General features: G+C 47.8%; 1 protein-coding gene across 1 annotated transcript in view; it reads right to left on the reverse strand.

Annotated features, from left to right (window-relative positions):
• Window positions 1-13140, reverse strand: part of Galnt18 (polypeptide N-acetylgalactosaminyltransferase 18) — a 324709-nt gene that overhangs the window by 37030 nt on the left and 274539 nt on the right. The window contains exons 8-9 of the mRNA XM_036201277.1: window positions 6993-7130; window positions 1183-1278 (exon numbers count right to left, since the gene is read on the reverse strand). Coding sequence (XP_036057170.1) covers window positions 1183-1278; window positions 6993-7130 — 234 coding nt within the window. The remainder of the gene's footprint in view (window positions 1-1182; window positions 1279-6992; window positions 7131-13140) is intronic.

A 13140-nucleotide genomic window follows, 5' to 3' on the forward strand; every position in this document is an offset into this window, starting at 1 on the left:
GCTAGTCAATTGGGGAGAGATCAGAACTGTCACTACCCATAGCCATACTGACTGAAAGGACAAATGGGAAGCCCTCAGGGATGGCAGGCTTGACTAGGATGGTGACCGCATTACACACAGAAATAGGAATTTACTGAACTGTCTGATTATATTTCATATATTTTATGATAAAGTTATACCCCCACAATGGAGTATGACAAACTAAGGGACCAGAAAACGTTGAAGTGACACTGAGAGACCCAGCCTAGGGCCAAGGCTGCTGGTGTCCTCTGCATTGCCCTTTCCCCAATTCTCCCATATTTTCGCTGCCATAACAACTTGCACATGCTCCGGGAATTACCACTAGTGGTCGCTGTGGGGAGGAGAATGCCTTGCTCCCTAGGCCTGACATAGCAGTGGCACCCTTGATGATCTCAGTGTCCCTGCCAGCATCCAGCATAACCCTCCCCTTGCCTTGAAGAGCAGCACAGCTCATAAAAACGTCTCTGGACTTCATAGCGTAGTGGTCTGATGGTCACCATCCCCCCCTGCCTCCTGTGTCTCTCTCATGTCATCCATCTCTATCCTTGGTTTCTGCTGAGATGGCAAAGTCCATGAATCACACCCCCAACCTCAGCCTCTTTGCCATGAGCCATGTCCTAGTATTTCTTTCCAAAGGTGTCTTTTTGTGATTTTTTTTTTCAGCAAGGATAGCCTTAGACTTCTCTAAATCTCTACACTGAGTGAGGTCATAGGGGTGGAACCCCATCCTATAGGATTAGTGTTCTTGTGAGGCCAGACACCAGCACCTCATCCTATGAAGCCCTTCTCTCCACACCCTGTGAGTGCAGAAGGAAGGGAGATCACCTGATAGCTAGGAAGCAAGCTACTACCAGCTGCCAAATTTGTCAGCATTTAGATCTTGAACTTCCTGGTCTCCAGAAACGTGAGAAATGCATTTCTATTGCTTAAACTGTGGTATTTTGTTTGGGTCACCTGAGCAGATTATTACAGGTAATGTTCCTTAAAGGAAACGCACACCAACCCTATGATTCAACAATTCTCGCAGGGCTCATAAGAATACTTCCTGATGAACAGCAGGGACTTCTGGGTCCAGGAACTCCATGGTAAAATCCAGCTGTGCTTCCCCACACCAGACACTCACATACACATTCTTGGCACAGGGGTCCCCTGAAGACTCACCTGGGGTGTCATCCCATGGCAGATGTACACGATGGGAACATTCTCTGTATCTGGCCCCTGATCAAGACACAAATCAGTCTTCAGGGAATTCTGCAGCTGAACATCAGAGGGAACATGGCCACACCCAAGGGGAAAGATGGAGAAAACACTTGTATTAATTTAGGAGAGGTGAGTATATGCCCCAATAGACTCAGCTTCTTCATCAGTCCCAGGTCACCACACACAACGGTACCAGTAGGCCCCAGCTATTCCTTTGTATGGGTAAGGGTGGGGACTGGCCCCCATTGCATGGGAAATCAGGACATCTCATTAGACAGTCAGCTGACTCAGAGAATAAGAGCATCCGAGTGAAACCAAGAAGTGTGCAATGAGAAACACTAGGATCTCCTTTCTTCCCCTTCTCCAGCAGTGGAGCAATGGCCTTCAAGAGTCCCCAGAGAGCCTTTGCTCTTGAGTTGGGGAAAGTGGGTAACAAGTTTGTTTGTTTTTAATCCTGGGAGGTTCTCTGGGACCCAGTGTTCTGTGCCTCCTGCAGATCCATCAGGGGCTGGTCAGCCCCCAAGGGTGGTCCAGCTGCTGAGGATTCTCCAGAGTAGCAAGCTTGGTGGGGGAATAAAAGAGAGGGGTCTGGTGGAAGCAAAAGAGATACAAATCTTTTAATGTTGTAAGTGTGTTAAGTCCAGTATTATGAATCAGCAGGATATGTCCCTGTGAGAGAGTCCATAGTCAATGGCTCTCATGATCTAAGCCCACTCTGAGTCCTTGGAAAGGACAGCCTGCATGTCACAAGGCCTTCTCACCAGCCACAACAGGGTAGACCATCAGGTGCCAACCCACAGTCTATAACAAATGAATCATTCTCTCTCTTTCTATATCTTTCTAGAAATTGACCATACAATGGTTCTTTCATCCTGGATCTAAATGAGCCCAGAGACGTGAGATGGGGTCAGTGGGTAGTAGCCACTAGAATTATGGGTAAATGAGACTGTGTCTCAAGAGGATCTGCTGTGGGGTATGTGTAAACTGAGAAAATCAGTCATGACTAAAGGGGGAGACAAAGCACAGGGCTTTGAATCAGAAGAAAAAGATGCCACCTGCCCCTGCTTGGGCTTCCATGGCTTCCAAGATCACACACACACACACACACACACACACACACACACACACACACGGCCAGTTTGCGTGCTCCTGAGAGAGCTCACAGTATCTTCGCCCATGCTCATCTTGAGCTAGTTTAATTGGGTTTCCCTTCTTTCAACACAAAGCCCCCCTTTTAGATTGCCTTTTTAAAAAATGATTCATTTATTTATTATGTAGACAGCGTTCTGCCTGCATGTGCGCCTGCAGGCCAGCAGAGGGCACCGGATCTCATTACAGATGGTTGTGAGCTAACATATGGTGGCTGGGAATTGAACTCAGGACCTCTGGAAGAACAGCCAGTGTGCTCTTAACTACTGAGCCATTCCTTCAGCCTCAAGCCTCCCTTTTAGAATGAGAGACTGGAGAGGAGACTCCAGAGAGACTTGGGCAGTGAACTCTGGGTGAGTCATCATTCAGGCAGGAGGTGAGAGCCAGGGAGAGGCTGGACTTGTGCAGTCCTGACACCTTGGAGCAGGGGTGGGATGCACCCAGCTGAGGGGCATGACATTCAGCGAATAAGCAATGGCACAGCTGGTGTTGAGGCTCATTTGGTCAGCATGTCAGACAAAAAATGAGGTCAGGTCCTCCTCAAGCGCTCTCTCCCTTGGCTCACTTACAGTAGTGTTGTCTCCCCCTGGCAGTTCAGAGGTTCTGATGAAATACATGTGAGTCTGTCTGGTCCTCAAGCAGAAGTCCTAGAAGCATCCAAGTGGGCAACCCTCTGTCATGTGCCCTGTGCCCACTGCTAGGCTTGCCTTTATGGGAGGAGAATGTATAAATACCCTTTGAATTTGTCTCATGGTTCAGGAAGAGGCGGATGTAGGGTCTAAATCTGTGACCCACTATGCAGACTAGCTAGGTGCTAGAGCAAAGAGACTCACACATGCTGTTAGGCTTGGATTTGCCTAGGTCCTGAGCCATGGCCTCTGGGTGACAGGTGGCTGTCATTTTGTGCATCCCTCCCCTATTAAGTGGGTGGTCTCTTAGAGCAGTGATGCAAGAGAGACAGGCTGGGAGCCATGCTGACACTGGCAGCATGGTCCTGAACAAAGTAACTTCCTCTGTCTGTTTTCCTCCCTTGCAAATAAGGATAATAATAGTGCCTGCTGCTTGGGAATGTTATGAAGATTAAAAGAAATAATATCTGCAAGGGCTTAGCACGGGGCCTGGTAGCCAGCAGTGGGAATCATTAGCTTCTTCCATTACTGCTGTAACCTTCCTGAAAGCCATTCAGGAACACTAGCTGTGATGAATGCACTGACATGCCAGGAGCTAGGTGGCATGCCTTCCAAATGAGTCACATCCAGATCTCAGAAGAAGCCACAGGCTGGAACTGTGGTGTAGAGGCAAGTGTCCCCCTCCTCCGTCTGGGATTCTGTCTCCACGTCATGAGGACTTCCGTCACCTCCACTTTCTGCTTTGGTGTTCTCTTTGCCTGGCTACCGATTCCTTGTCTTTGTAGTGCAGCTTGCTTGCTATCCTGCATGCCCAAGTCTTGGGGTGAGACCACTCGCCCTACGCTTCCCCAACACCATTGTTTCTCTTTAAAAATTGTTTTAGTTTTAAGTGTGTGTGTGTGTGTGTGTGTGTGTGTGTGTGTGTGTGTGTGTGCATCTGTGAGTGGGTATGTGCACCTGAATGTTGTTGTCCACAAAGGCCAGAGCTCTTGTGGCTGGAACTACAGGCACTTAGGAGCTGCCTGACATGGGTGCTGGGAACTGAACTCAGGTCCTCTTCAAGAGCAGCAGGTGCTCTTAACTGCTGAGTCAGCTCCCCATCATGGATCTTCCTGCAGCACTGGGCATATTGCTTTCTCATTGCTCTTCACTTGCCTGCCTCCTCATCCATCACCAATACTGGGTCTTACTCTTCCTCTCCGAATGTGGCATAGACCAGGGCATGAAGCACATAACTGCCACTCGATGAATGAGTGTGTGCAGAAAGTGAACGGCACTATTGCTTTGTAAGTGACAGGGCCACAGTATGCCTGGCATTGGAGGCCAAGCTTTTCCCACTATATGTATGCTTATGAGCCTGATACTGTAAAATGTGCCCCTTGAAGTGGATTACTGTAACACGGAGGCTGTCACAGTGTCAAAGTTGTACAGTAAGAAAGTGCCAAGTAAACATCCAGAAGTTGGGCATGTCTGATTCCAGGCCCCTCGCCATCTCTACTCTCAGCCCTGTAGTTGGAATTCATCCAAAGCTACCCCATCTCTGAGACAGAGAGCCCAGGGGAACCCATACAGTGCAGCCCGCAGCTCCTTTAGCCTGAAGGAGCTGTAATGAGACCTATTAGTGGGTTAATAGCCTGGGCTATGGACTTGACACTGGCCCAATTGAATGACCCAAACATTTATTTGACCTGAGTGATGTAGTTTGAACATGAATTAGAATGGAAAATAAAAGATTTTAAAAACTGCTGCCCCTGCAAAGACATCTGGCCTCTGCATTTTAGAATAAAACTAATTACCAAGGAAGAACAATGCAGACCCAGCAAATGTTCTTGCTCCTGTGGCTGCATCCTGTGTGGCCTTCATTAAGAGTTCATGATGCTTCTGGACCAGCAAAGCATGTCTCTGCTCCTGAAGGAGCCAGGCACTGACATATGGAGGAGACAGGGGAAGGAGAGGCTGACTGGACCTTTCACAGTGGCAGGTACATGAACATTAAAAGGATAGTGACCTCTGCCAGTCCTGGGATAGCTAGAAATCTCATCTCTGTGGGATGATGAGTGGGTGGATTCCATTGTGACAGAGTACAGACAGCTGAGCTGGACCTAGACAGATCTAACACAGCCTAGTACCTGCCATTTACTATCTGGTCAGTCAAAATTTTCTGTCTCTGTCATCAAGGGGCCTCAAAAGAAACCTGCTTATACATGTATATGGAAGATAAGACACTTTTACATGGAGGAAGAAAGGGCCTTTAGCTAAGACCCAGAAGTGCAATGGCTACATGCAGACATCCCACGGTTACTGCTTCCTCTGCCGCTCCTGGTGAGTGTGGCTAATCTCATTCAGCTTCAGCAACAGCCTGATGAGGATGTGAGTCTGGAAGCTAGTCCTGGCTCCTGGAGGCTTTGTTCTAAAACTTTCTTTGGACCAAAAATATTCTCTTAGGACTGGGTCCAACAGTGGCCGAGTGGCACATATAGTTTCTATGGAGCGGAGTGCAGGACATCAGAAGAGCCCATCCCCTGGATGGTTCTGGTGATGTGGAAGGAACTGATGGGTGCCATAAAGTGCAAAGTGCTTCTGTGATGGAGGATCTGGAGTATCAGGTAGCATCAGCTGAGAGGATGCTCTGACACCCCCCAACCTGAGAAGAAAGGCAAGAGGCTGCCATTTTGGACTGTAAAACATGCTTGGGGCTCTCATAGAAGATATAATCCATCCCTACAAGATGGCCTCCTGGACAACCATAATCTGGGGGTGTGGGTCCCAGCTCTGTATCATTCATAACCACTGCGTATTAGCGATGGAGGTATCAGGAACTAATTCTGAGTCCAACCTCTCAGTCAAGACTTCATGCTCCCAGGCAGAGCTCCATCCATAATGTTCCCAGCTGGAGAAGCCCTTAATTCAGCTCTGATCATGGGGCACCAAAGAGGCCTCAGCTCTGCCTTCAGGTTTTCATCTTGGTATATCAAAAAAGGCAGGAAGGGCGCTCTCCAAAGCAAAGGACTGGGGTGATTCCAGCCAGTCTGTCAGGCTCTGTTTCTTCATATGTAAAATGAATATAATGTAAGTAGTACCACAGAGTAGATAGAGTCAAGAGCTTAACTGTCATAGAAAAAATGATGTGTTCAGACTTTAACAGTCAGTAGAGGGGCTACTCAAACAGCAGTCTTATACTGTGTAAAGCACTTTAAGAGTGGAGGGTCTCATGGAAGGGCTTGTCAAGGTCAAAGTGTTTTAACCTGACAGAGAAAACACATTCACATTTTTCAGACTCACTTCTAGCCAGTGAAGGCAGTATTAACTTACCCCATTTAACAGATGAAGAAACCAAAGCTCACAGTCCATAAGATGCAAAGAGATCAAGATCTCCTTCTATGTATTTTTAATGGTGCTGGGGATTGAACTCAGAGCCTCATCCATGCTAGCTAAGTTGTCTACCAGGGAGCTATACCCCCAGCCTGAGGTCAAGATCTACCACATACACTGGAGAAAATGGCACATCAGCAAATAAAACTACATTCAGTCCATTCAGTAGGGTCATGTTTCTCAGAACTCTTCCCAGGGAGGCGTCAAACAGGATCCCAGGCATCAGCCTGAGTGTGGGGGAGGCACATAGGGGTTTGAAGGAACCCCAGTCACCTCAGCTGGGGCTACCTGTGGTGTCAGCTGTGTTACTTTGCAATCAGAAGCTGACCGATGGCTTCTTCATGCACGTTGTTAAGGGGGCTATGCAGATTTGGGGCCAGATATGAATTGCTGAAGACTGTGAAGGAGAGGCACAGACCTCTCTCAGTGGGGCTGGAAAGGCTTGGGCTGGGAAATCAAAGCCTCTTGAAGGTCCATCCCCCACTGCTGAGCCCAAGTTCATCATAGCTTACACAGAGGTGACAGTGGGCTTATTCCCTCTCTTCTCTTCCCTCTTACTACCCCTCCCCAGTCTTGTTTCTGTCTGCACCTGAATGGAACCCAAAGACACACGTGCCTTACCACTCCGTAGGCGATGATGTCCGAGTACATCCTCATCTCCGGGTACACGCTGACCAGGTACCACCTGAAGGTTTTACACTGCAGCTGCTTCCTCAGAGCCTTCCGTGCTGTGATGTCCCCAATGTCAATCCCTGAGTCCTGTACAGGAAGCAGGAGTGGAGACGCAGCTCCCATAAGGCCTGTTCTACATGTACATGCGGTGACCCAGTGCCTCCAGTCAAGACCCGCAGAGATGCTTTGTACAGGGATCCTGTGGGGAGCTAACTCAGGTTTTCCCAATGCAGCATTCACTCCATCCCCATCCCCACTTGGACACTGAAATGTGAGGTCAGTATTAAAAGGATTGCTATCAAGTAAAGAAAGAGGGTGGAATACTCGACTGTGTGGCTACTATTTCAGACTGGAGCATCACCATTAGATGTCTTGGAACAGCCTCCATGTTTTCCTAAAGGTGTGAATTTTCATGGGAGACCATTCTTTTTGTACTTAGGATTATTTCTCTGCTTCTGATCTAGTGAGATAGATAGATAAATATATAGATATACATACATACATACATACATACATACATACATACATACATATATGGTACAGATGGACACTGGGGATATATCCAGAGCCTCCAGAGCCAGCCTTCTGCTCATTTTCAACTTTTGGATATTGTGTTACCCTCCCCCTTCCTGTTTATTAGGTGACTTTTGCTTTGTGTTTCGAAGGTTCAGTATGTCTGAACTGTGTTTTTCCTACCAGTTGCATCAAATCCTTTTCCTGGCAGTAAGCAATGATTAAGAACTATGTAATTTGGCCTTTATTATTAGAAGACAACAAATACTCCTTTCTCTTTTCATAACATTTAGTATAGTTGGCTGATCTTTCTCCTCCAAATTCCATGTCTGCCTAGAGCCTCTGAAGAGGATTTTAAGAAGTCTTTTAAAGAAATACTTAGCTTAGGAATCTCAAGATGAAGATGTCTTGAGTAGGACATACCCTTCATGACTAGTAACTTTGTAAGAGAAAGGAGAGGAAGGTTTGCATGTCTAGAGGCACATGAAGGAGAGGCCTACATGGAGAGACAGCAGACCAAAGTGACGAATCTACAGACTTGGAAAGCCAGGAGCCTCCTGACGATGGAAGAGACTGACAAAGATGGATGGCCCTCTCTAGCCACTGGAGGAAACACGACTCTGCCGGCACTCTCATTGATCTGGATTTCTGGGTTCAAGGTCAATGAGAAAAAAAAAATTTCTGTTGTCTTAGGCAACCTAGTTTGTGGCTAATTTGTTTGGACAGTCTTAGGAAATGAATCAAAAGTTGGCTACCCTGAAAGTGGCCCAGTGCTTCTGCCACAAAGCCACAAAATTCCATGTGTCCAAGCCTCAAAGAAAGGTCATCAACAGCATCCATGGGCAAGAGAGTAGCAGCTAGGAGGGTTCTTGAACTTTGCCCAAGGAAATACAGATGTTTGCTGCTGTCTGGATGTCTGTGTACTGACAAGCAAACTGATTTTCAACTAAAGTAGCAAGTTGCAGGTGCTGGAGGACGCTCTGGCCTCTCACAAGTTTGGGACTGGACATGGTGTTGAGGGTGTAGGTGAAGGGGACAGCTCTGTCCCATGCATGCATGCCTCAGGGGAGGGCTCAGTAGGGTAGCAGATAAAAGCTGGCCAAGGACTCACTTGCATGAGTAACAGCATCAATGACAAGAGTTAACATTTATTTAGAGCTTTCTGGGTGCTGAGCCAGTACTGACCAGACCTTGATACTTGTTAACTGACAGGATTCTCCAGGCACTACCTGAGCAGGGCTGAAGGGCTTCTGCTCCAAATTTGCAGTGGTTGCTAGAAAGGAGAGGGGAAAGTAAATGGATAAAGATGTGCCTGTGCTTGAGCCAAGGGTACGAGGATAATGATAGCCGGCCGGGGTGCTCCCAGGAAAACATGGGGAGAAAGTGGTAGCCACACCTTCTCCTTCTTTGTCAACTAATCTTTATGGAGTGCCTGTTTACTGTGTGTCAGTTACTGCATAGACAATCAGGAACACGTCAGAGTCTATGCCTGAAAGGGCAATCTGGGGGATGCAGACACCAAACAGACTTCCTGCACATTGTGTGGGGCAGGGAAGGAAGTAGAGAATAAGGAAGAACAGAGGCAAGGCCCTATAATCCAGCAGGAGGGCAAGGCAGGGGCCAGGTGAGCTGCCAAAGAAAACTTCCTGGAGTCTGGTATGCTTGAGATGGATCTAAAAGATGAAGCGAATTTTGACTCCCTAAGCCATTGTCTTGTGAGCCCGACAGGTTCTGTCACGTCCACCGGCTTGCTGACCTGAGTCTCTAGGGATGAGACCCAGAGGAGTATTTTCTGTAAGGTTTCCATGGGATTCCATGCAGCTGAACTATAGCATTGCTCTAGGAGCCACTGGCCAGGGGTAAAGAGACCACATACATGGCTAGGCATCAGCAAGGGTCCACTGAGCTCCTACCACCTGCCCTGCCTTGTGCTAGGTACTGTAATACAAACATGTACATGAACATGTCCTCAGGAGGCCCACAGTTTATCCCAGGAGTTCCCAGCTCTAGATGGACATTAGATTCCTTGCACTGCTTTCCAAAACCAGGTCCCAGGAGTCCTCACCCACACCAGTTCAAATGTAATCTCTAAGGCAGAGTGATTTTAAAGTACAACCAGATTTGAGAGTCACTTGTCTAGTAAGATAGAGGTTGCAGACAATAGATCATTGTTTGACAAGATAGTCAAGTGATAACAGAGGCATGTATGGGAAAGGACATTTGCCCAGCTGGGGTTGGCTTTCCTATATGAAGAGTCACGAGACTGATGTCTGTAAGGATGGAGATTTGGTAGGGATGGGAGTTGGGCATGAGGTGGAGGGCAGGCCACTCCAAGTAGAGAAAACGAATGAGTAAGCATGGTGTAGAGAAGCAGCAAGACCCACCCCCCAAATAAGGACTGTGGGGGTGCAGGTGGAGGTATCCACAGAGAGGAGAGCTTAGGAAGCTCACACGTACATCAATCATTGCACCTGCCCTTGCTTTGGTACACCATGAAGAGTCCTTCATAGATTTTGAAGAAAGGCAATGGATAAATCATTTAGAAAGGATAGATTTGAAGAGGGGAAGACTTGAAGCAGGGCAATTGGTTGAAGTCCAGATGGGCAGGGCTGGAGCTCAGATGTGACTAGATATGGGGCTGGACAGAAAAGCTCTGTGATTTACAGAATGAGATAACAAGAGAGGAAGAAGAAAGGGCCATGGACAGTGTCCAGCCAGGTATCTGGCAGACGGTAGCAGGAACTGAGACAGGCAATTAAGAACAGGAGCTGGCTTGTGTAGAAAAGGACAGGCGTAGCTGTGGTCACACTCAGCCCAAGTGCCAAGGAAGATAGCAGCAGGAGGTGTCCAGCTGGCTGCTGGAGATGCCAGTCCACCAGTAGGACTGGAGATATTCATTAGGAGGCTGTCAGCATATGGGTGTTATAATCACATCCCAGAGCAGAGGATATTACTGAGAGAGGCAGCAGAACAAGAGGCTGGTAAAGACTACGTCTCCGGGGAGCATTTAACAACCATAGAGGGAGGACGAACCCCTAAGGGAAAAAGAGGTGACCTCCCAAGAGGGGAGCCTACCCAATCCAAGAGCGTGGAACCAAAGAGCTTGCGGACCACAGAATCTCAAGGAAATGAGAATTTTATAGGTTGAGGAAGGTTGTTGTTTTTTTTTTTTTTTAACTTTACTTGTTTTTTCTTTTTAATTTTTTTTTTTTTTTTTGTGTATACACTTGCAGGTATGAGGGTGCACATACAGGTCAGAAAAGGTTGTCGGGTCCCTCAGAGCTGGTATTATAGGTGTTTGGGGGACATCCACCTTGTAATACAGGTGCTGGGATCTGAACTCTAGTCCTCATGGATGCACCATCTCTCTAGCCCCAGGGAAAGGACTTTTCAATGTCCAGGAGATCATGTAGTCTAGAGGCCTGTCCATGATGGCTTTGACAAAGGCAGACCTGATATTGGGATATGCCTCGAGAAGTGGGTGGGAACCGGGAAAATTTCGACCCTGCAGAAGCTCAAGAGTCTTAAAGAAGGGAATTTGGGAGCCGGAAGTGACAGTGGATGCAAGAGGAGGGTGTGTGTGCATGTGCAAAAGTGTGTGTGGGGGTGGGGGAGAGGGGGAGAGGAGAGCTGGTGTGTGTGTGCGTGGGTACACGTCAGAGGACAACCCCGGGTGTCATTCATTAGATGCCATCTACCTTCTTTTGTGAGACATTGTTCCTCACTGACCTGGAACGCAGCATGTAAGTGAGGCTGGCTGGCCAGCAAGCCCGGAGATCTGCTGGTCTCTTCCCCGGCACTGGGAAGATTATAAACATGTGCCACTGCACTGAGTTTTCTTTAGTGGGTTCTGGGGATCTATGCAGGTCCTTGTGCTTACAAGGCATGATTTACTGACTGAGCCATCTCCCCAGCCCAATAAAAAACACACCAACCTTTCTTTCTCTACCTAAAAGAAAATTTCACCTGGACATCTCCATGCCTCACCTTGTTCTCTTCCCTCTCCTCCTCTCATTTGGTTGGTGCTAGGCCCTCACAGGGGTCACAGGCAGACATTAATTTTCACGAGTTTTGCTTGTGACATCACCCACCATTCCCTGGGGTTGGCTGTAATAGGGGAGGATGGCAGCTCTGTGGTTTTGTGGGGCAGAGAGAAGGGGGCAGAACATGAACAGGACTCTGACCCTATACAGAACTTTAAGGATATGAGGACACCCACAGTGGAGCTCAGCATCCTGAATGGGATACTAAGTTCTAACGCCCACAGCCTCATATGAATCTAGAAGCATGGAGGTTCCCCTGGACATCCTCTCCTGCCAGGGATTCAATAGGGAGGTTTGGCTGACCTCCACTGAGGGTTTTGGCTCCTCCCCATTGATGACACAACTCAAGTCACTTTCCCTTGTGGTGATGGACCAGCAATGTAGACAGTTGGTACAGTGCTTGCCTAGCATGTATGAAGCCCTGGATTCTATCTGGAAAGAGAATTTGCTCAGTCTACTACTTTTTAAATAATTCAGCCAGAGCAGCGTGGGTTTGGTGGGAAGATCAGGGTACATGGCTTTCCCATGGAAACTTTAAACAAAGAAAGGTCATTTTGCTGTCAGAGAGAACTGAGGCTTCCTGAAGAGCTGCCAAAGGGAAAACCCAGGCTTGGGAGCAAGGAGAGAGGCCATGCAGCTAGCCAGCCTCGTCACACAGAGGGCAACACAAGCGATGAGCCCAGGCAGACAAGCGGCAGGCAGGTTTGGGGTGTCACACCTGGCATCTGTTGGGTTCTCCCAACACAGCGTTTGAAAGTCGTTTCCACATGTCACATGCCAAGGCGAACAAAACTAGGAGAGAGCTATTGCTTCTCCTAGGCAACATCTTAACGTAAGTAACTAGAAGAGTAGAAGACAGTGGCAGGCAAGGATGGGGCTCTGGGAAGGTCAGAGACCCCATGGAATTGTCTTCTCCAACAGAGGATCCCTGCGGGAATGTTTCTCCTTTCTATCCATATGGCTCAAGAAATCCCACAGATGTATGGATTTTCCTTATTCTGTTTGGCTCAATGGAGAGGCTTGAATCCAGTCTATATGGAGATTAAAGTACCCTTTGTGATTCCACTGTCATTACTGTTGTATTTACATATTCATCATGATCCTGAACCATGAGACACTAGGGAAGCTGGCAGCAGGGAGGAAATTTAGAGCCATCTGATCCAACTTTATTTATTTATATATATTGAGATAAGATCTTGTGTAGCCCAGGCTAGCCTCAAAGTCACTATGTAGCCAAGGATGACCTTGAACCTTATAATTCTCCTGCCTCTACCTCCTGAGTGCTAGGATCGCAGGCCTGAGCTAGCATACCTGGCTTTATGCAGTGCTGGGGACTGAACCCAGGGCTTCATGCCTGCTGGGCCAGCCTTGTACCAACTGGAGCTACACCTTGTTTTCTGACTTTCATTTAAAATGAAGCCACTGAAGTTCTGAGAGAACACATCTCCCTCCAAGCATGCTGATGGAGGTGGATAAGGAAAGGCTTAGAGACTTTTGCCAGCATCTTCCTGTATGTAGTAAGTATAGGGTTAACAGTCTGA

The sequence above is a fragment of the Onychomys torridus genome, chromosome 1, assembly GCF_903995425.1.
Source record: "Onychomys torridus chromosome 1, mOncTor1.1, whole genome shotgun sequence".
NCBI classification, from domain to species: domain Eukaryota; kingdom Metazoa; phylum Chordata; class Mammalia; order Rodentia; family Cricetidae; genus Onychomys; species Onychomys torridus.